Here is a 25,492-nt window from a genome sequence, read left to right on the forward strand (position 1 = left end):
ATTGCCCTAACCACCTGGCTACTGGGCCTTACATGTTATTAAAAAATAAACATAGCTTAACTAACTTTTGTAAAATTTTGACAAATTCATCAGTCCTTTAACAGTATTTCTTAAACTGGTTTTCTTAGCTTAACAGGAAGAGATTCTAAGATTCTAAGTTGGAATTTGAACTCGCAACCCTCAGATTACAAGTCAAGTACCTTAACCACCTGGCCATGCTGGGCCACCTGAGGAAAGCAGTGGGATGCAGAGATAAAGAAGAAACAGACCCTCCAAAACCATCTTCAGATCCTAAGGGTCTGTAGCAATGTTTCTCCAAATGAGGAAAAGGCTGAGAGGCCTAGCGCAACATGTCCCAAAACCATAACAAAGTCACAGAGACCAGACACAGTTCTGAAGATGGTGCTCTAATAACTAACAATGAACCTCAGGAATTTGATATACTGGAACAGACATAGAAGAGAAAGTAGAGGGTCTAGACACTGTAACTGATCTACAAGGCAGAACACGACTACAGATTCTCAAAGCTGAAGAGACAGTAATCTGAGAAACATAAACTTGAAGAAAAATATTTAGTATCATTCATATCAGCCTATAAGACAATCTTAAAAATGTACCAATACGTGAAAGTCAAAACATTATTAAATGGAGAATATAGTGAGATTTAACCTGAAATTCAAGATTAAGGTGTTTAGATACACCTCGACAGATGAGCTAAATCAAATGCAAAGTCTTAATTGTCAATGTAAATAGAACAAGACCTGCAGAGCTGGATTCAATTAAAGTATAAGCAACTGAATGCTTATCCCCTATGAAAATTCCTGTTCAAGCCCAATGGCAACATCCATCCCTGAGAGGACACAGAAAATGTTCTTTATCAGAATCACGTCAGTCAGGATAGGTAACATACTTGGAAAGAAGATAACAGCTACCCCATTTTGCAGCTAAAGTTTGTAGTATCAGGATTTAAATATAAAGCTTTTCTATATTAAAAAAAAGGTGGAAGAAGCACCAATGAGAAATATTTTTTATCATCTCTCTGAAGGAAGCAACAGAAAAAATGTCCATTTAGCAAAAGATGGTGAAGTTATCAAAAACCTAAAGTTCAATGAATGAGAAGACATCTTATGACCAGACTTAAATACCATTAAATACACTGTCTAGATTCTCATAATTGACATAAGTGAAAATTTCCAAAGAGATCCTAAAATAGTGGAAACAAAATAGACATGAATACTGTAGCCACAGGAAAAAACAGACCAGTCACGATCAAGGAAACAATGCATGACAAATGAAACAATCTCTTGAAAAGTTGTAGAAAGACAAGAAAAGCAGCTGGTAGCATCAAGAAGGTAACAACATTGAAGCTATGCAACAGCAAAAATTGGGCATCTCTAATACAGAACTGGATAATACACAGGTATGAAGCTGTAGACAATAAGCATAATTGCATAAGATGAACATTTTAGGTTGACAAAAAAGATATTTGCAAAAGCATAATGGAATAAGATACTCTTGAAACAAATAGCAGAGGAATGGAATCCATTGTTGAGTAGGCCTATGCTAATCAATAAAGTAAACTTCTCAATTCAACAAGCTGATCTGGGTCAATACAATTGGAAGGAGATGAAGTGGAAGGTAGAAATAAGGAAAGAAATGCCTTCCTATAACTGGTTCAATGCATCCATTGCTTCTCTGGAGACTGTAAAAAATGAAGGTGATTAAGTAGCATTGTGAATGCATCAATCATGATCACCTAGCTAAAGGCACAACTATTGAGATAATGAAGATTCCATCCTGTTGAAAAAAAATCACTATCAATGTAAATCATACCCCACATATTAAAAGCTCAAAGATAAATATGATGTAAGTGTAGCCAAAAAAGCAGAGAGAATGCAGCAAAACAAATGACAGAAGATTAGGTTTCCTCCTAAGTAACAGATACTGTGACAAAAGAATTGTCTAAGTGAAGATAAAACTCAATGATTTTGTGTCAATGGTAAACGTTCTAGACACAATCTTGAACTGCCCAAAGACCCAACATAATTAAACCAGAAAATGTTTCCAAAAAAAAATATCAAAGATTCGAGAAATGACATTTCATTAATATATCACTCAAGCCCTTAAGAGAGGCATCTCTAAAAAGGTGAAGATCTGGATGAGGTGGAAGTAAATAAGGAAATAATTGTGGTAAACTCCAAATTGAGCCAAATGTAAAGGAAACCAAAACAAGCAGAAGAAAAGGAAAATTAACTGAGACAACAGATTCAAAGACAGATGTCACCGAGAAGCAGATTTTACAGGTGTTTCACACAAAAATACCATAAAAGAGAATTGCCTCACACAGAAGCTATCTTCTCCAAAATAAAGAGGATGTCTTCTGCATATTAAGAATAAGAGAGAATTAGCCATGCTCAAAACTTTATGAATTGTAAAGCCAAAAGAGACTGGTGAAGAGTTCCCTGAAAAAAGTTTATCACAAACCCCATATGCACCACATACTGAGTAAAAATAAGCTAAAATTAGAACTTGTAAATAACTTCATCAAAAAAGGAAACTAATACAAGTGTTTAAATATTGTGAAGTGAAAACTGAACATGTCAATCATTGAAATAATGATTAAAATAGGTATTCAGAATGTGTAGAAGAACAGCAACAGTTTTGACTACACTTGTAAAAACAAAAAACACAGAAGCCAGGAAAAAGTGTGGATTTTGTACTGATAAGTCATTCCCTAATGATGAAATTTATCAAGCTTTTAAAAAGGTGTGTGAATTAGGACATGTAAGTAATTGTCTTTGATATCCACATTCGTCATCCAAAAAAAATGACAAAGAAATTTCCATCTTTCTCATTATTATCACCCTGAAATGACAACTATTCAGATAACTACTGGGATAGGAACTATCTACTGAATATCTTAATCTCCTGAAGTATTTAGTAATATAATATAGAAGGAGAAGAAAAAAAAAGTAAAATCATAGGAATGATCCCCAAAAAGAGACAAATCTTGCAAAACATTTAAAACAAACAAGTAAAAGGTCAATGAGTGGATAAGAAAAACACTATCTTGCTTACTTCAATGCTTTGCCACTCAAAAGTAGAAAGACACGAGTGGATATAGCATTCACTGACTTAGAAGCAGAAAATGAAGGTAAGTTTGGAGAACAAACATTTCTCACAAGTTATTTTGAAAAGTGACAATGACTGGAACAAAATTTTAATGCTATAACCTCAATTAACTCCGGTTTGAACGAAGTACCTACCAAGAAGAGAAAACAATCACGGAAAAACAGTTAATTTCAAACCCCTTGCACAACAGCTTAACAGGCTTAAATTTCAATGGAACATATGAACCACACACACTAATACAAACAATATTAGTTAATTAAGAGTGCAAAGTAGGTACGTGATCCTAACTAAACAAATCAAGAGAACAAGAATATTTAACTGCTACTGTGCAGAAGAAGGAAATTTCAAAACAAGAGATATTATATCACACAAGGAAGGTTGACAATGCATCAAAGTATACAACCATGTGGAAGACCCTTTTATTATCCAAGCTAACCAAAAAATTTGGAATAAATAAGAGAAGTGAAATATTAATCATATTAATAATTTGCTAGTTACAAGCATCAGGAGCAATTTGAATATCAGGAAAAGTTGACAGAAATAAGAATTTAAACACTTAATCATCTAACATGGCACTAGTACTCTTAGACAAAAAAGAAGTTGGTTAGAAAATTACAGTAGACAATACATTAGATAAGGAGATAAGCTCTGTAAAGAATAGAACTAGCAGCAAAAAATCCTGTTTTGAAGACAAAGAAGGCCAAAACATTTGTTTAAAACCATAAAAATCATGGTACACGTTACATAATTCAAACATCCACACAATTATGGCATCCACCAGCATACAATTTATATTTCTGAATACAAAGAACTAACAACATGTATACATCCTTCTTATACTAGTACACTAAGTTATGTGAAATGTGAGTAGAAAATTATGGATGATGCATAATCTGTTACATGTAAAGAACACAGAATTTCTAAGTCACATGTTATTTTTTGACAACAGGAGTACAAACTCAAAGAAAAAATGACTTAGTATTCCAGAGGTAATATTACTGAACTTGATTGCACTGTTTTATTCTGAGAAATTTTATTGAAAGATGCATATAATGAGAATCACACTACTTAAAAAGATTTATAAATTTTAATTTGTAAGGTTACTATGTAATATTTTAACCATGTTTTTCTTTCACTTATATAGGTTTTTTTTCAGTAGGTGTTTGATTAATGTAGAATTCTACTTTTATTATATGTTTTTATGGTGTGTAAACTTGTGGGTTTATGTTTTTTTTTTAATTTTGTATTTCATCTTGGTTAGGTATTTTTATAATCTGTATTTTTTCTCAATAGATACATGTATAAAATAATAGGATTTGAAACTTCCTAAACCATTTTGACAAGCCATATTTACTAGACAGCTTGCCCTTTATCTACCCATTCATCCTCATACACTGTTACACATTAACTGATAAAACATTTCAAGTTACATTAATTATTTTCAAATTTTTGTTGGCTTGAAGGTTTCTTGTATGCAAAACCTTTACTGATATTGGAGAGTGTGTTGGCACTATATAAAGGAATGGCACAAATGCTTGTATTAAAGCAATTACAAAAGTTATCTGGATTTTCTTCTCTACAGGTCATCAGAAGCTAACTGTGTAAGAGATACCCATCCATAGTTGCTCTATCTCAAGTGTATATACTGTTTTTCAGCTATCCAGAGAGTTAAGTTGAAAACTACTACACAGCCAAAAAACACATTTCTTATATTGATCATTATTATCCTTCTTCAACAGGTCTAGCACCTACCTAGTTCTAGCACTTCCTAGAGCAAAACAGTCTTCAGCATCTTTGATCACTTATTTTAATATTATTATATACAAAAGTTTAAAAACAGTTAACATGTTCATAAATTAAAAATGTATTTCCAATAATATTTACTTCTTATATGAAAGCTATTACTCAACTACTATTGTTTTCACCTTTAACCATCTAAGCATTGGCTTGATTTTTTTTCTCACTTTCTCCAGTTACTTTATACTCCACTCAATTGGCATTGGCAATATTTCTCTCAAGACATCATCCATGAACACCAATGCACTCTCTATCCTGGTACTGTATATAAACAGCTCATTCATGTAATATTATCACTTTTTTGAGAGTGACTCAATCCCAGTCTCTAACAACAGCTCTTAGTGAGAGGGAAAAGGTGAGAGTAAGAAAATGAGGTAAATATTAATGGAAATATATTTTCAATGTAAGAAAATGTTAACTTCCAAAACATATATACTTCCCCTCACACTACAAGCCAACACTGATAAGGTGGAAAAGGCCTGTGAAGTCCCCAGAATTATGGGGAGGACATAAAACAACTGTTCTCAATGAAGGAGCCAGGATGGGACCATTCTACATTTGGAATTAAAAGGAGACAATAAACCCTCTTCCATAAGCAATATACTTAACCAATATTGATTAAAGAGAAGGGCTATGCTCAACCAAACTGGGCATCAAATCTGAAATGGTATTATGAGTAATCTCCCACATAAGCTTATCCCTCTCCTCCCAACATCTGTGAGAAAAATAAAAAAACTTCTAGGGACCTAGGAAAAAGAGCCCCACCAAGAGTGGAGGAAATTTACTCTAACACTCTGGAGGAAAAGCCTCTGTCCACCACTAGAAAATGGGTGTGGTATGGACTCCCTAGTTTCACTTAGAGAATCTGAAGGGCAATGTGCAAACTGACCATGATTTAGTCAATCGAATGACTGGCAGGGATGGGCAAGATTCCCTCATTCTTTACTTATAATAGTCTGGCATATTATTGTAATACCATCTGGTGAGTTCCTAGGTAATCTTATGGAACATCTCATTTTTACAGAGTCTGCTGCAACCAGTAGCAATTATAGTATAACAGTGGTTGCTAGTAAAAACCTGGTTTGATAAAGTACACCTGCCTGGGAAACACTTGCCACAGAATGGAATCCAGTGAAAAAGAGGTAAAGTACCCTGCAAAGTAGAGAGAGAAAAAGATCAATTAATTTAGTTGATGTGATGAAGAGAGCCACAAGGAGTAGTGGAAACCCTTAGAGGGAAAAAGTGTCATATCCTGCAAATAATGAGAGTTAAAAGTATTAGGGAAGGTCCACATACCAACCCACTCGATGTCCTTCAGAAGTCAATTCAATCAGGCAGATAAGGACATAAAAATGTGATGAATCTTATGAGATGTGACTCACAAAAGATAGCCCAGAATAAACAATATGGATCAATTTTTAATCTATTTTTTCAAAGTAATATGGAATAAATCATGAGAAATTGAAGGTTCCTAATTAATAAACAGTCATTATCTATTGCTTCTAAAGGAGTTAGTGCAAGCCACTAAACATTTACGAGCCATAAATGGTCATATCAGGTGAAAGGAATCTAAGTAGTCCTAGAGGTGACAAATAGCAGTCAAAGGAATTAGTAAGCATTATTATTACATAGTATGTAATATCATTATAATTTTCCACTTAGATAATTGAAAAGGCATTTTGGCACAAAGGACTAAAATGACTTGAGAAGACTGGATAGCACTACAGACTAAATTAATTTCCATCTTTAAGAGTATCTAAATGTAGTTGATGAAGCTGCTTTATATAAGGTATTGTAGATGATACTAAACCCTTGTCAAAAAACAAGATATTTTTAGTGCATCTGGATAAAGTGAGTTCAACTTCCTCATGAGACACCATTGCTGATATATGTGCCATTTCCTTTGATGAATGTCCATTGTGAATCTATGCAGAGACAAATATATGGCAACCTTAGAAGTTAAAGCCTGATGCTGTGAGAAGGATTGCATGTATGAAGCTTGAGCTATGGGATATCTGTGTATCTGACATTGGATCATGGTTTTCTCAAAAAGAAGGCCAAAGAGAAAGAGGTATAGTTGGGTCTTCCTGAAGATACTGAAGTAGAAACCATGCTTGAGGCAGCCAATCCAACAAGGGATTAACTAAACAATAGCCAGAACTCTGGGTTACAAACAAATTGGTAGAAAGGCATAGGAGGTTTAATTCCATTCAGTCCTGACTGAATGCATCTATTCCCAATGCCCAAGAGTGAGGTACCGTAGATCAAAATGCCCAGAGTTGTATTTTTAAGGAGTAGCAGGAGTATTGATCATTGATGTCCCAAACCAAGGATATATCCACCAGAAAACCTTCAGTTGAGAGAATATAATTGAGTCGAAACAAATTACCTACTACTAAATTCATCATCCCTTGAAAATGGCAAGTTAGCAGGCTGACATGATAAGAGTGAGCCTAATAAAGAAGATACAATGTTTAAAAACAAAGATCTGATGATTTACTGTCCCCTTGATGGGAAATGTAAAATGATTGAACTTTTGAAGTGAATTATGACAATTTTTCCCCTCAAATCCAAATCTTGAGACATTGCCTTTTAACAGCAAGAAGCTCTAAAATATTAATGTAAAAGGAAGTTTCATTATCCTTCATTAGGACTTGAAATTCCTAACCATTGATATACACACACTTCATCCCTGAAGTGAGGCATATGTGAAAAAATGTACCTTGAGACAATGTGGCAGTAGAGAAGCACCTATTATAGTACTGTTCCAATCTAATCACCACTCAATGTGCAAGATATTGATCCTAAATAAGGTAACTGAGTGATCCAGTGGATCACTGGTCATGCAATTATCACATGGGCTTGTCCCAAAGGTACGAGAGATTTGTGTGATGATTCAGAAGAGAAAGAATCATCCATGCAGTGTAAGAAGGAAATATACAAGTTTCACTGCCTATTCAATAGCAAGGAGCTGGATGGGAGTCAGCTAAGACTGACTTAGACAGGTGTTGAAAAAGACACACAGACAGATGATATATTGAGTTGAAATGAGAATAGATTTCTCTGATAATAAAGCCTGACTTGGTAGCTTCTGAAAGGAGAATCTTGGTATGACATTCTGACAACTGACGAGATGGTACCAGAAGTAACCAGTCCTTAATGTAGTGGTGTGTTCACAGGCCTAGAAAATTAAGGTGTTAAGGAAAAGCTCATACTATTTTGCAGAGTACATATGGTGCCAATACTATTCTGAAGGGTACAGCTTTAAACTGCAGTGCCTGGCCCTTATACAAAAAATATAAATAGCTGCAAAATGACTCTACTGTGGAACTGTCAAGATAACTGTAAGCAGTATCAAACTTCTTCATCAACAATCTTGCTGAAAAATTCCATGCAGGGAAAGCAGTGACTTTAGTTTGAATGTGAAGGACGTAAGAAATGTTTAAGAAGAGAAAGATAGATGATCACATGCCAATCTTTCATCTTTTCTGGGCACAACAAACAGATGAGAATACAATCCAGGAAGAACTTGGTCAACTCTCTCTACTGCTTCCTTGACCAATAACTTTCTGACAGTCCTGGAACAAAGGTCCAAAATCCAAATATCTATTAGAAGCAGAAACACTACAGGTTGAAGGAATAATGGTGGTGGGAATATGAACCAAATGACCAACCACAATTTAAAAACCTGTATCCCCTGTAATGATGTAGTCAGCCCCCACAGACATAGGGTAGTCACTGCTGCCATTCTAACTGAGCAGAGGAGCCTCTTTGATATAGAGGGAATCTATTCAGGGTATCAATGGACTGAAGGTTTGATGTTGAAGGTCAGGATACTTAAATGGGGGTTGAGCCATGACTATCTGTAGGAGCCAAAGACAGTCAAGAGACCAATGATTACAATGATGAATGCAAATGGGATGACATAACCCTTGACTACAATGACTCTGGAACACTTGCAAAAATCAAGGGTCAAAGAAATTGGGTATCACGTAACTCAAGGAGGTGACAGCAGGTGAACGAATGCCCTTTAACAATGGAATCTCTACCCAAACAATCTCCAACAACATAACAGCCAAAAAACTAAATAAAGAGCAAAAGCTAACAATTATAACAAAATAGATGCAAACAAATGTCTCGACTTGTTATCAGGTTTTTGGTAATCACTGAGAGGCTTTCACAAAATTTGAAAAAATAATAAATATCTACAAACCACACTGAGAATCAGATGAATCCTAGCCTCCATTCTGGAACCCTGCATTTGCAAAAGCAGTTTTAGTCTTACGAGTCTAATTATGCATTCCCCGAGTGGTGGTTAAGCCAAATTGTGATGTTCTGATAAATATAGCAGGCAAGGCATACCAACCCCTTCATGTTTCATGTAACTGAGCAGTAAACTTTTCTGCATAAACAGCAATATCAGGTAATGGAGAAAGAACTAAGCATTTGGCCTCAGATCTTTCTGCCATCAAGAAAAGCTTAACCTCAAAAGGTAACTGGGGAAAAAATCCAAAATATCACACACCCAAACTGACTAACTAAAGAATAGGAGCCAAAAGTGGCTGATACAAAGTGCCCTCATGAAAAGCCAGCCTAGTATAGAAAGATGCTAAAAAAGAGTAAATCTAACTTCTCTCCACAATGTCTATGATCAGTAGCAAAAACAGCCTAAAAGCCCCACCCAAAGAAACACCTACAGTCTGAATATACAGGTCTCCAGCCAATGATGAATCAGATCAGAGGCAGATTCAACTGAGAATGATCTCCTCCCTCAACTGCTCAGTGATACTAGATATCAAAGGTGGGATAGAGGTATACTGATTAGCCTCCATTAATGAAAGAGTAACCTAGGAGTTCATGTCATATAATGCCATGTCATAACAAACATTTTTTTAATTAAAAATCAACTGGGTGATTCAAAAATCACTCCAAGTGTCTCTACTAGTTGCAATACACAGAAACCATTTCCTGAAAGCTTAAGTTAGGGAAAACAATAAAATTATCTGAAAGAAGTGTTTATGTACAGTACCAGGAAAGAGGGTATACTGATATAGAAAGTATCATGAGGTAAATATCCCCAAGGGCAGTTTAGTGAGGTATAAGGGACTAAAGCAAGTGGAGAAAAAAATCAGACCTCTAATTAGATGGTCAATGGAAAAACAGTGTCAGTCAAGTAATAAGTGTAGTGTGAGATGAGATAAGCATGTTGTTTTGGAAATATTATTCTAGTGTAAACAATGTCATTACCCTTTTAAGCTACCTCTCTTAGCTAAATTAGATATTTCTTTAAAAAAATTACCAGCTAATAACAGATGCACATTAGATGACTGCAACAAGAAGGATACTCAATGAATTATACACTATGCAATCAGTGTCTTTAGGGAGCCAACCCCTATACTTTGTATGAAGTGAACATATATATAAAACAAACAAACATATTCATGTCATCAGAAGCTAGACATAAAGAGCTACTGGCACAATACTCTATCTTGAGTGAATATGCTGCTTTCAGCTATCCATGGTGTCTCAAAGTCAAAAACTAGTGAATAGCCAAAAGTTAAATTTCTTATTTTCATTCATCATCATCTTTCTTCAACAGGCTTAGTGCCTAGTTAGTTATAGCAATAGATATAATTTTATCATAATTGCACATAGCAAAACAGTCTTCATGAATTTTGACTACCTATTTTATTATTATGTATGCAGAATTTATAAAGCTTTAGAATACACTAACCTAATAAACCCACATTTGCCATTTTAGAAAGCTGTTTGTACTTTATATGGAGAATAAAATCCCTACATTACTGGTTTTCTTACTGGCAAAACTAGTAGAACCAGAGCTTCCACTTGTAAAATGTTACTCTACAGTAAAATAGTCATAAAAGTAGTATTCTAAAGTTAACTAAAGGAAAGGTATAATGCTGAAAGCTGAGATTATATTCAAACATCAAGCTTTCAATAAACAAAGTGGAGAAACCAGTATATAGAGTTTGTTTGTTTGTTTGAAGGTAAATACAAAGCTGAACAATGGGCTATCTGTGCTGTGCCAACAATGGGTATCAAAACTCTAGGAATGCAAGTCCATAAACATACTGCTGTGTCATTGGGGATCCAGCATGTTAGGATTTTATTTTCCATATGAAGTAGTAATGACTTAGTCCTCTATGTGATCATTAGCTGGATAAAGTGGTATGTCCACATCCATCCCCATCTTGTTTGTTTCCTCTTTCCAAGTTCAGTAGTGAGCCCTACATAGTGTTTTGTTTATAAATAAATTTTTCCTTGTACTTATTTTATGTAGGTAGAGTAAGCATACTTAAGAAATTACAGAGAGTTTATTTAAAATTACACAAATATTTGTTGCATAAACAAATTCTCTTAATTTGTAGAAATGAAAATCTTATCCTCAAATTCCTTCAGTTTAAAAAGATGTTTTTTCTCTCAAGCATAGAGCAGGGTGATTTAATCCACCATTTACCTATGAACAGTGATTACATCAAGTAGTGCCTAGTGCACTAACTGATTAATGTTACAAAAATAATAAGCTAACTGAGATTAGCATTTCCAATCATTTTTACAAAGTTCTGTATATGCTTATGGAACAATTTTGACATACTTATCTAACAAGGTAATTTGTGTTTATTGTTAATATTTGTTAAAGTCTTGAATTTATTTTATAACAAAATGGAATCAGCTACTTTCATTACAGCCATCACAACAATATCAGCCTGTGTTAAAACCATGTGGTATATTTGGTTTCAAAACATACACTATGCTCAGTCAAACATTATTTTCATACTGAGATTAACATCATTTTTCACTAAATTAAGGTATAAGTAAATAGAAAACTATGCAAGGAAAAAAAGATGGTTAAAAACCTTCAACTACATTTCCAAGTATTTCTCTTATCACACAGTACTAACAAATAAATTTTCAGTTTTCCTCAAGACTACATTTTGTGTAAATAAAAACCATAAATTATTAATAAACAATCTGTAAGGTACATGCAAGTGCAACTAATATTAGGTAATGACAACTTTCTTTTAATAAATCCATTTCCCAAGGTAATACAAATAATAATGTTCATTTTACTATTGTTAAACATATTTTAATAGTTTTAGTAACCACACTTCTAAACAAATTAAAACTTTATAATGTCTGCAGAGACACTTGTATTAAACCTACCTTTTTGAATATCTCCAATGGAAGCCCACAGGTATCTAGTTCCAAGCTTAAAACTGATGTTGACTTGTACATATTTTTCTTCAATTGTTCATCAAGCAGACAATTCTCATTTGCAGATATATAATCCTCCTTTGGAATATTTTGAATGTTAGACAAAGAACTGGAAATGATGTTTTTTTCATTTCCACCAGTTTTGTCCTTAATACTACTTTCAAAATCACATAATGAAGATGAAACTTCATAGCCTTCATGTCCTGATTCATGAGAAGATAATTTAATCTTTGTGGAATGAGTTACTGACAGAGATGCCAATGCTGCTTCTATTTCTTTCAAAAGGTTCCCATTTTCTTCTTTAATTACAGTAACATTACATTTGTGAACTCCCAGAGTTTGCTGCACTTGTGATTGAACAATACTATAGTCTTCCACTTCTTCATTTTTTGTGCTATAAGTTTTATCTATGCTGTCTAAATCTTTTGGAATAGCTTTAATATTACACTCTTCGAATTTGGGTTCCCTTTTTACTCCTACATTTTTCAACTTAACGGGATGTGATGGTAAGTTTTGAACTTCAGATGATCTTTGGTTTTCACAAGTTTCCAAAATTTCCTTTTTGGAAGATGACTTTGTATTATTACTATAATCTGGTGACACAAGATGCAAGCTAGATGGTTCTGTTTGTACAGATTTAGCTTTTACGACATTCTTTTGGTTTTCTACTTCTTCAGCTATGTTTTTACAAAAACCTAAATCATGAACTGACACTGGCTCAGTTTCACTTTCTTCAAAGTGAACTTCCAAATAATCTCCTTCCTGAATAGCTTGTAGGTCTGATGACAGTCTCCTCAAACTTACACTGGCTGATTCCTCCAACCCTTTTTCAATCATCCCTCAATAAAAACAGTAAAAATAAAGGCTATATAAAATAACAGAAAAGAGATTGCAAATTATTTTGAAAAAGCAATCTATATCATTGTAAATCTAGATCTAGAAAAATTATACATAATTGTATTACAGTTTTATTATAAAAAGCATATATGAAATAACTCAGAGCATTTTTGAAGTTGTACATATAAAAGTTCAGTGAGAGAGTACACTTGATAAAAATATTTGCTACTCTGAACTCATCTCATTGATTTTATTTTTAGATAATACTTAAGATGTATCCACCTAATAATAACTTCTTTATTGAATATTATAAATGATTTACAGTTTTATAGTCTAGAAATAAAACAATTATTATTTTCTTTAATATTCAAAATTACAATAACAATCTACTGGTATTTTTCTAAATATTTCTTAAATTGAATATATGCTATATTTTTAAGTTATAACTGGCCCTTTATTAAAGAAACAGTGTAGAGGAGGTTGGTTGGTTGGTTGGTTTAGTGTTTTATGGCACAAGGCAGCTGGGCTATCTGTGCCAAACATCAGGTAAAAAGGTAAAAGTAAATTCAGTAAAATTCATAAAAGGAAATTAAGGTAAATCAAAACAAAGTTAAAAAATAAATAAATAAATAGCATAAAACCAATGTTTACATCTAGTCTACAACATCAAGAGAAAAACTACAGTGATTCAGGTTGTAAAGGACTTTCTGTAGCATGACAGTAATAATCATAACTCACCAGGAAGACTAACAAGTAAGTACAAAAACCACCGTCAGTAATCTGAAGTTTGCCTTTCCATTCCTAGTTTCGAGTTACTTACTGTTATAGTCAGTTTCTAATTTCAAATTGAATTAGAAAAACTGATTTTCAAAAGGGGGCCACATTAAAAAGTATAAATTATAAAACTTAAATGGCATTAAAAAGATTAATGACCTGTAAAAAACAAAAAACACTACCATGGTGGACAGTGTCACTATCACCAATAACACTGTCTAACATTATGGACAAACCTTGGGGGGACAGAACATGCTTAAAATGAAAGTAAAATGTATCTTATTGTGATCTGAGTGTTACACAAACTACACATTGGAGCATCAGTTCCAGATAAAAGAAAACGATGAGTTAAAAAACTGTGACCAATGCATAGTCTAGTTAGAACAACTTTCTCTTTCCAATTGTTACAGGAACAAGATGGCCAAAGTCAAATATAGGGTTTTATTTGGAAAAGGTTGTTTTTGCATTGCTCACTCTAAGTTCACTGCCAGTTAACATGTAGCCAAGCCTTGAATACAGGACCATAGTCCATGTATTGGACAGGCACAGCAGTGATAGTGCAAGACATAGCTGCAGTGTCAGCGAGCTCATTCTCGCAAATACCAGTGTGGCCTGGTATCCAGAAAAACTGGATAGGAGTAGATGTTAAAGAGAAGTAAACCAGTCGGTTTTCAATAGCAGTAAGAACAGGGTGTGAACCAACATGAAGTGATACAAGGGCCAGTAGAGAACTAAGCGAGTCAGTATAAACTGTGCAGTTTGAGTACTGCTTAGCCTCCATGTGATCCAGGGCAAGAGAAATGGCATAAAGTTCAGCAGTGAACACAGAAGCTATAGAGGGGGTTCTGCACACAACCACCAAACCATAACAAACCATGGCAAAGCCCACACACTCACCTGATTTCAAACCACCTGTATAAATAGGAATGGAAGGATGGTTCGAAAGATGTTCAGCAAATAGCAGACAGCATTTCCAATCAGGAGTGTCTACCTTTCTCAGATGACTTAAAGATAGGTTGCAATTGGGGACTGTAAGGAGCCATGGTGGGATGGGCTGACCAGTGGATACAGCATTGTTATCCAAAGTTAGACCAAATTCATTTAACTGCTCCTAGACACAAAAGCCAAAAGGAGCAATGGCAGACCATCTGGTCTGAAAAAGCATGGCCCATTGAGGAAGGAAAACACAACCCCAGGTGGGATGCTTTGATAAGGAACGAAGTTTCAAAGGATATAGTAAAGACATTTGCAAATGTCAGAGGTGCAAAGAAGCTTCATGAGACTATGCATAAGCTCTGAACTGGGGAAGTGCGGAAGGCCCCAGTGCAGAGCCGAAGTCCTTGATGATGAATAGGGTCTAGCATCTTTAAGGCCAATGGTCTGGCAGAGCCATAGACCAGTGATCCATAGAAGAGTTTCGATCGAATAAGAGCATAGAACGTCAATCCACTCACCAAGTGATGATATGGAGGACACAGAGGATGTTTAGTGCTCTTGTACATTTGACCCGTAGCTGCTTGATATGTGGTATAAAGGTTAGCTTACAGTTAAAAGTAAGCCCCAAGAACTTAGTCTCGGAGACCACAGGCAGCACAACTTCACCAATACGGAATTCAGGATCAGGATGAATACCCCATTGGCGGTAAAAGTGCATGCAAATTGTTTTAGAGTGAGAGAAGGTAAAGCCGTTTGCTGTGATCCACCTCAGTAAACAATTGAGGGCATTCTGTAGCTGCCACTCAATATACCTCATGTTCAATGAGTCAAATGAGTTGTAAAAGTCATTGACATAGAGCACGTTTGCAATAGCGAGAGGGAGTTGTTCAGTGATGGCATTAATTTTTATATTGAACAGTGTAACACTCAGAACACAGCCCTGTGGGACTTCAAGTTCCTGTAGAAAAGAATGGGAAAGTGTCAAACCCACACAAACTCAGAATCTCCTGTTCATTAAAAACTTTTTAATAAAAATGGGCAAATGGCCATGTAGCCCATATATATGGAGGTCTCACAAAATGCCATACCTCCATGTTGTATCACAAGCCTTCTCAATATCAAAGAATATTGATACAAGATGTCATATTTTGAGAAAGGTTTCTCTGATTGACGTTTCAAGTCGAATCAGGTGGTCCATGGTAGTGCACTATCGTCAGAACCCACACTAGGTGGGCAAGAGGAGGTTGTTTGATTCAAGGAACCATCCTCTCTAAAGTCTTACAGAGCCAGCTCAAAGCAATTGGATGGTAGTTTGAAGAAATCTTGGGATCCTTCCCAGTCTTGGAGATAGGTAGGACAACAGCCTGGCACCAGGCATCAAGTAAACATTCTCCTGCCAGATCTGGTTAAAAACAACCAGAAGAATAGCAAGAGAAGAAAGAGATAGATGATGCAGCATTTCATAGTGTATATCATCCGGTCCAACCGATGTACTGCCAGACCGATGAAAGGCCAGTTCGAGTTCCACCGGTGTAAAGGGACGATTATAGACATAGAGACAATCAGCTCAAAAGGAAAGAGGTGATTTCTCTGCCCGAATCTTGATGGCTGAGGTGGAAGAAGAGGCTAGATATATGGCGAAAGCTTTCACCTAGAGTATGAGCAATGCTCTGGGTATCAGTTACTTCCTGGCCATCAGAGAGCAAGATTGAGAGGGGGACAGAGTGATATTGCCCATTGACCTTTTGAATCTTGTCCCAAAAGACTTTGGAACTGGTGGTAGCGGATATGGTGGTTGCAAACTTAATCCCAGATTCCTTCTGGCTTTGACGTCTTACCCATTGAGCAGGTGCAAGGGCTCGCTAGAAAGCGATGCAGTTCGAAAGTGTGGGATATCTATGGAAAGTATCCCAGGTCCGTTTTTGAACCTTCCATGTCATGTGGCGGGCAGGATTCCACCATGGACGAGGATATAGTGGAAAACATGTCGAGGTTTTATGAATACATTGAGCAGCTGCTTGTATAATACAGTCAGTAACTGCTACCACACAGTTGTCTATTGATAGCAGGATCAAATTCTGTGAGAGCAGTGAAAGAGGGCCAGTTTGCCTGATCCATCTTCCACCAGGGCATGCAGGTCAGGTGGCATCGACCATGGCCAGTCTTTCTCAAGATTATAGAAAAATTATCACTGCCTGATGGATTATTGTTATCCCTCCATGAAAAATTGAAAAATAATGAAGGGGAGCAAATTGAGAGATCAATAGTAGTAAAGGACTGACAAGGTGCATGAAAATAAGTAAAAGAAGCAGTATTGAAAAACAGAAAGGTTGTGATCAGAGAGCATATGCTCTACAGAGAGACCCCTCCTATCAATACCAGCACTTCCCCAGAAGTCCCCCAGGATGAAAAAGGGAGACAGCAACTGTTCAATAAGAGCATCATATGTCTCTCCAGGTAACAGATAGAAAGAACAAAGGGTGATGATGTGACCCAAAGAAATGTGGATGGCTACAGCCTCCACGGGTGTGTTGAGTGGCAAAGACATGGTGGGCACATGCTGATCAAGCAACAGTGTCACCTCTCCATGCACTTATCCATCATACAGCTTGTCATTTCTATATAAATAAAACTGATAAAAGGTGACTGCATTGGCAGGTTTCAGAAATGTTTCCTGTAAGGAGAGACAAACAGGATGGTAGGAAGCAATCAGTGTTTTGATGTCATCTAGATTAGAACGTAAACCTCAATAGTTCCATTGCATCAGGGTGGCCATTTTTATTTATGTGTAGGTGAATTGGACAGAGAACTCTTCTCTTTACGATCACATTTTTTCTCCTTACTTTCCTTATTCGAGGTAGGTCTATTGACCTCCATGGATCCTGCCCTGGGTCTTTTGGGCAGGTCTTTGCTGTTTGAAGGGGATTTCAGAGACTGAGGATGTGAACGAATGATTGTATTGCATCTTGGGGCGAGAGAGAAAGATGGATCCGAAGAAATGCCTGTATCTGGAACCAAAGGATGTGGATCTTGGTGTTTGGTGGAATATATATGAGAGACAGATAGGTGTTCAAGATGATTCATCATCTTCTTTAACTATGGAAATCAAAATAATTTTCATTCCTTTGGAGAATGATTCTTTAGGAGGCACAGAGAGATATGTCCCACTATAGTTGTGGAACAAAGTGCAGCAGCATACATCGGAGATGAGGTTGTGGACAGCAATTTTTGAGCCTCAGGATTGGTAATGTTATGAATCATTTTCAAACGTTGCATGTCTTTGTCTTCCAACCATTTAGAGCAAGAACAAAAGTAGGACAGGTGAGAGCCATTGCAATTGATGCAATAAGAGTCCTATTCATACTCATAGGCATCATAGTCCTTGCCACTGCTACGAGCAAACATCAAGGAACCACAACGTGACGTCTTCAAGTGATTGAACCATTTACACTGGAAACATTGGATAGGGTTTGGAATGTACGGCCATACTCTGCAATTAAAATAACCTGCCTTGATGGTGGCGGGTGGATGTGGTGATGTAAATGTCAGAATGAGGACATTGGTTGGCACCATAATTCCATCTTTGCGAATGGAGATACGCCTCACTGCAGAAACACCTTGGGTGGAGAAACCAGTGAGAATCTTCAAATCCCTCTCATCAGTAACTCCTTGTGATGAATTCAAAGTGGCATGAGGCATAACATTAATAGGTATATCCCCAATAGCCTTTGAATGCAAAAAGAGTTCACTGTGTTGATGTCTCCACCAATATGTCACCAGATTGAAGCTTTTTTACTGATTTTGGAGGGCCAGTAAGTCCCTCTGGTCCCTGCTAAATAAAAAAGGGAGACATTTGCCCTAAAGGTTTGTCTGAAAGCAGGTGCAATATAAGAAAATGAGGTACAACAGGTGGTAGGGATGGTGAGGATTGCTGCTCAGAATCTTCAAGATGTGGTCGTTTACCTTTCGGCTGTTTTTTCACTATTTTATTACGATTTTTAATTGGAGTATCCATAATAAAGAAAGGGAAATTTTGGTGCCCACCGACCCCACCCACCATGGATCCCTATGACAGAATACACTACAGTATCAAACAAGGACACTGCAGCAATGTCAGGGTTTCGTGAGCACTATACCCAAACAACAGCATCAGATACAAGGTCCACAACACCTGTTGAGAACTTCCAACACTGGTACTTGGTTGACCCTAGCCAAAGTGGACTAGCCGATTGCACAAGGAGGGCCACCCCAAAGCTGCCCATCTACAGGAATTCAAGGCCAAAGTGGTGTGTTAGGGTTGGACCCCTCAACCACCAGGATCCTCTCCTCCACTTCATGGGTTGCCACACACTAAAATGGATGTTTATATCCCAGAGGAGGTAAACTGAAAAAACAAAACCTTCCCTGGGAGGTCCCCTCACCACGTACAGGAATCCACACCGAGGGAGTGTGGAGGAGAAAGAAAAAAAAACAAAAACCTCTTGGTTTTGTTAGATATCACTATGTAACAATTTTTACTTTTTCTTGTTCCTGGGCAGAAAGAGTTATTTCCCAATTGCTTGACCTACAGTGAATGGAAAATACCTATTTTTCTCTTTGAACTTTGCTTTTGTGACCTGGGTATGAAATTTCCAAATTTATCCATTTTTCAGAATATTCCAGGTAGATTCAGTGCTGAGTAGTTGATAGAAAATTTTCTCAAATTTACAGTAATTTTCAAAAATATTGTAGAATTTTCTAGAACTTTCCATAGTAATACACACACACACACACAGGGGCACACCATTCAGCACTTTATGAAAACATGATGAAAGACAATATTTGGGGGCTGATACGCAAAAGTGACTTTACAGTTGCAAATCTTGAAAAATTACTCACTCCTAAACATTTTTCTTCACTTTTGTATAACTTGAGTGTAAATACATGTAAATCTTGATTCATATCTTGTTTTATTCACACCATATGTAAATGAAAATGTGCAAATTTGCCCGTTTTTACATAGAAAATTTCATTATCCAGGTCACAAAAGCAAAGTTTGAAGGGGATAATGGCCAATTAAGAAATAACACATAATATCCAGAAACAAAATTTGCGTTACATAGTGTATTGTTTTATAGTACATGAAGTTCTGTTTAAATACTTAATTATCTCATGTCATTTTAAATATAATGGTGGATTTGAAATGTTAAATGTAATAAAAAAAATTAAAAGCAACTTTATTAAGCAAAATAGAAACCTCGTGAGCCTACACACTTTTGCCAATGAGAAACAAGATTATTTATGCCACTATTATAAAATTCTGAAGTCCAAGAACTCAAAAATTCTCTAAAGCCATTCTCTGCTGTTGCTCTATGATTGAATCATTTGTCCTTTAAAAAGTTGTAAGTGCTTAAAAAATTGAGTTGGTGAATGACAGGTCTGGGGAGTAAGGAGGATGAGATAATGTTTTGTAGCCCATTTCATTGAGCTTCTGCAGCATCATCTGAGCAAAGTGTGGCTGAGAATTGTCATGAAGCAAGATCAGTCCTTTTTGATTGACTAATGCTGTCATTTTTTTTCATGCAACTTTCTATGAATTTCTTCTGATTCTTGACAGTAAACCTCTGCAGTTGTATGCTGGCCCTGGCTGAACAAGCTGCAATGGATAATGCTAACCACAGACCACCATATAGTGACTATAATCTTCTGTTGGTGCAACTTTGGCTTTGCAAAGTATTTCTGTTAGTATTTCTGGGTCATTTCTGTTGCACAAAATCAGCATAGAGTGCATTTCAAAACAGCAATTTTTCTGATTTTCAGTAAGTTAGTGTAAACCCACTTGTCAAGCTTTTCCATTTTTCCAATTTGCTTGAAGTAGTCCAAAATTGTGGAAATTTTAACACCTAATCCTTATACCATTTCTCAAAGAGTTTAGCATGGGTTTCTTTCCACTAATACTCTCACGCTGGTTGTTTTTAACAGCAGAAGAATGTCCTCTGCCCTCCTTATCTTCAAAACTCACATCTTCATTATGAAACTTTTGGAGCCAATGTCGTACTGTACATTCGAAGGTGGTTCTGTCACAACATGCTTGGTTAATACTGCAAGCTGTTCATGATGTATTATGACCATGTTTGAATTGATAAAAAATGAAGTGCAACTTTTTTCAGTCATTAATCGCAACAGTCTGAAATACTGGAAATAACATTTTAAAAAAAGAATAAGAGCACTAATGAAGAGAAGAAAGCTTTAGTTTTTCAACAGTATATATGAAGTCATAAAAAAAGACAGGTTTCTTATCCCTATAAATGATTAAAATTTTAGTATAAAAATCTGCCATTATTTTTTGAACAACCTAATAACCATATTGTTTTTTTAATATCTGCAGAGTAAGTTGAATGACTAAAATTAGTGGATTTGCTACTGATGTTAAACAAAGTCTTTTAATGAAATTTTTAATTGATATTTTTCTGGATGGCTCCCAAGTGCAATACCTTTTCAACAAAACACTGTGAAAACTATGAACTTGTAGATTTGTAATCCAGCAACAATTATCAATGGGTCACACCCACACCTATTTACAGAATGATTTATTTTGTGTAACTGCATGTGTGTGAATTCACAGATGCAACTAATAACAACTAGGAATAAAAAACAAATTGCAAAATATTGCTGCTGAATGCCATATTTATCAGTTATGTTAAAGTTTGAACCTTTAATAGCCTATTGTTAGTTCTGATGAGGGGAGGTTTCTCAAAATGTTAACTATACTACTAAATACTTCTTCCATCAGCAATATTTAAATTGCTTTTGTCCTGATTTTCAATGCTGTAGTAGATTTTGTCAACTGTTTAATGTTAATAAAAACTAGTTTATCCTAGTCAATTAGGATTTCCAAAGAAGAAACTTGTGTAATTACTATTTTACTCTTCATGCAATAAAATGGATCAACTTATTTTACTAGTATGCACTGTCACCTATATGGCACACAATTTGTTTCCCAGTTAACAGGAAAAATTTATGAAGTAATTAAAATACAAGTTTTTCTTGTAACTTATACTCATATTTCTTAAAAACTCAACTTCCTTTTTGATATTAGTTAAGTTGCTTGCATTTTTTACCACTGCCACGAAACTGTTTTCCAGCACATATGGCACGAGTGGTGTTTTGTCCATTTATTCAGTCTACAGATCTTGCTTGTTTTATCATTTGCAGACAAAATTAGCATCTTTTTATAGCAGAAAAAATTGTCAATTGGCCTGATACTTGCAAACCACTAAACAATATGAACAATAAATGAAGCAAGTTCTCTGTCAACAGGACAAACCTCTTTTGAACTTGCCAATAACCTTAAAAAAATATTGTAAATAACATATGACACAAAGTACCAGTAATAAAGAAATGCTTTGTTACAGAGGTATCTTAAGCTTTTTCAAAGTTTTATTTCACAACCTCTTACCCTTCAATAGAAGAATTTTCATGTATAACATATAACCTGTATTAATAACAGAAGATTCCACAATGTTAAATAATAATATGAAATGTCTTACAGTGTGTTACAACAGTTACACAGGTATTTCGTAGGATTACTACTCTACGATTCAAGTTATAAAATGCATAACAGAAATTAATACCCTTAATAAGACTAATAATCAAAATTCATACTCACATGTAAGCTCTGGTGCTAATTAACTTACTAATACATCTTCATAACATGTAGTGTAGTGGCAAAAAATAATTTTTATTTTTGTTCCTTTCAAAGTTATTTTGTCAGTTGCATCTTTAATCTATAACACTGGGTATCAATAATTTAGTTTGGCATATTTCTGTTTGAGGAACCATAGAGCTTTTATGTTAGAAACAAAGTTATTAGGTTTAATTTTTAATGCTGCATTTGGATGACTGGTCCAATATAATGCCACTGTCATATACAAACTACAGAGTATAAATATATATGTAATAACAGCTGGTTTGGGTTGAAAAACATTTTTATGTCAAGGAGCAAACAACGTTTTGACCTTCATTCATCATCAGGTTCACAAAGAAAGAAAGAGGTAACTGACCCATAGCTGACCACATGTTTGAAGGGGTTTGTGTAACTGAGTGTAGGAATGTAGAGGGCGTGCTTAGATGTTGGATATATTTATTAATATAGGGATAAAGGTGTTCCTTTTTATCGGTTTATTTTGGGCTTGAGTTGTTCTATAAAGTAAGGCTTCTTTAATTTTGCATTTGTTTATACTTGTGAAAGGAAGAAAACAATCAAATATCATTTCTTAACCTCAAAATTACAAGAACCAATACACAATTTAAAACAGAAATCCACCAAAAAATCACCCATACTGGACTATACATTCCTTGGGACTCAGCACATGAAACAAAACAAAAACTCAACATACTAAGAAACCAAATAAACACAGCCATAAAACTATGCTCACTAGATAAAATTAACGACGTATTAGACAAAATAAAACAATACTTCATCAACATCAATAAGTTTCCTCCACAAACTGTAGAAAGCATTATACGCACACACCTAGACAGAAAGCAAAATCAACCAAAAGTAAATATATCTCACAAATCAAAATATCACGAAACCATATACTGCTGCACACCATATATTCCTGACATCAGCAGACAAATAACCAACATTTGGCAAAAACTAGTAACAAAATATGACATTCCAGTTAATACCAAATTTATTCAAAAACCAGGCACAAAACTAAGGTTTATACTATGTAAAAACTACACTGACAAACACCACACCAACATTATTTATAAAATACAATGTGATAACTGCCACAACTTCTATATTGGAGAAACAAGTAGAAAACTGGAAACCAGATTCAAAGAACACAAAACGTTACCTTTACATGTTTTCGAACACTGCAAATCAAATAAACACAACATAACATAACCATAGAAAACACCCAAATACTAAATAAATAAAAAACAAACAAATGCAAAATTAAAGAAGCTTTACTTTATAGAACAACTCAAGCTCAAAATAAACCAATACAAAGGAACACCTTTATACCTATATTAATACATATAATCAAACATCTAAGGATGCCCTCTACATTCCTACACTCAGTTACACAAACCCCTTCAAACATGTGGTCAGCTATCAGTCAGTTACCTCTTTCTTTCTTTGCAAACCTGACGATGACTGAAGAGGGTCGAAACGTTCGCTCCTCTACATAAAAAATGTTCTCAACCAAAACCAGTCGTTTTTACATATATATTTTTCTCTACAAGTGGGTTTTCTCATCATAACAAAGTACAGAGTATGTTACACACACCATCAAACTGGCAATAACATACTAAATGCCCCATGCACTCATAGATTGTAACCTGTTTCATGTTGGAAAGTTACCTTATTATCCTTTTGAACTGATCTCACACAATGTAAATATTGCATGTTTATAGCAAATTATCAAAGAAAGGTGTTCACCATATTAATATGCAGCAGATCAGCATGATGAAGAATAGATAAAATGTCAGATCAGATATATACTTTAGTTTTTAACCTCTTGAGCATGCATAACAACTTAAAACAAAGACAAAATAAAATTATAAACAGGGGTTCAAATGAAAAGTAAACAAAAATTAGACAACAGAATAAAAATATATATGAAATGAAAAAAATTAAAATAAAAAACAACAAATGTATAGAGTACCTTAAAAGTGAGAACACAATAAAATGCAAACATACATACAAAGAGAAAATTGAGTAAATGTTGAAATCACAAGAATTCAAATTACCTGGAAACAATGAGCATAATGTCAGCACAATAGAACAAAGGTCTCTCACTCCAGTATTATAAAAGAGAACCTACAATTAAAACAAAAATAGTCATTTACCACTATTCGATTTTCTTTTTCAGTGCCTACGGTTTTAATAAAACAGACAGACAGATAAAGAGTAAGATACAACTTTATTCTGAACTTTCAAAGCCACAGGAAAAAAAATATCTAATCTTTATAAAGATATAAGAGAAAGCACCAAATTACAATTAAATGAATAAATAAATATGTATATTCAGGTTATACTAGAATTGTGTGTCCCAAAAATGCACAATATGACACTTTTTTGTAGTTCTACTGAAGAAAACAACCTACTTGTTTGAAAACACAACTCAAACACATGAGCAATATTTCATATACCAAAGCTCATAATATATTCTGAACAAAAGGAATCATTATATTACATATTATGAAAATCAAGAAAAAATTAGACAAAATCTTTCATTGCTACAGTCCTTTAGTGTTATTTAGGAGACTTGCATTATATTATGTTATTCATAATGCATGTACATCAAATTACTGGGTAATATATCAACACAATTACCCCTTAAGCATTGTAAGAACTTACAAGATTTGCAGAACCAACCAGAAATTAATTTCTTCTTCACCTGAAAATGTATTCAAAGTGCTTCAAAAGTTGTAGTATAAATACTTAACTCATATGTTATACTGAGCCCATTAAGAAAGGATTAAAGACCTTTAATATTTTCTTTTTATTTGGTTACACAGTCAAACTATAAAAATCAGACCCCTCTTACCAGACTCTCCTGTCAAAGTTTTAATCTATCAAACGATATATTACATTGTTTTCTCTACAAATAACTGTTTATTTCTCTCCCAGTTCAAATCTTATTCTCACAGAATACACATTAACAAGCTTAGCTGAATTTTTATGTTTCCTATCACAGTTAGTAAGCAGAAAAATTATGATAGTTATAAAACATTGTTTTCTTTTTAAGTGTTATTATTTGGCATTCTTAGGTCCACTACTTAA

At 34.9% G+C, this 25,492-nt stretch overlaps 1 protein-coding gene across 8 annotated transcripts in view; it reads right to left on the bottom strand.

Annotated features, from left to right (window-relative positions):
- LOC143233856 (late secretory pathway protein AVL9 homolog) overlaps positions 1 to 25,492 on the bottom strand; it is a 75,583-nt gene that overhangs the window by 32,098 nt on the left and 17,993 nt on the right. For all 8 annotated transcript variants that reach the window (XR_013018362.1, XM_076470643.1, XM_076470645.1 and 5 more), the window contains 2 exons: positions 24,457 to 24,526; positions 12,115 to 13,004 (listed from right to left, as the gene is read on the bottom strand). Coding sequence is in view for 7 of the 8 variants with exons in the window: in XM_076470643.1 (XP_076326758.1) it covers positions 12,115 to 13,004; positions 24,457 to 24,526 (960 nt within the window). In the remaining variant the exon portion in view is untranslated. The remainder of the gene's footprint in view (positions 1 to 12,114; positions 13,005 to 24,456; positions 24,527 to 25,492) is intronic.

The sequence above is a fragment of the Tachypleus tridentatus genome, chromosome 12, assembly GCF_004210375.1.
Source record: "Tachypleus tridentatus isolate NWPU-2018 chromosome 12, ASM421037v1, whole genome shotgun sequence".
NCBI lineage: Eukaryota > Metazoa > Arthropoda > Merostomata > Xiphosura > Limulidae > Tachypleus > Tachypleus tridentatus.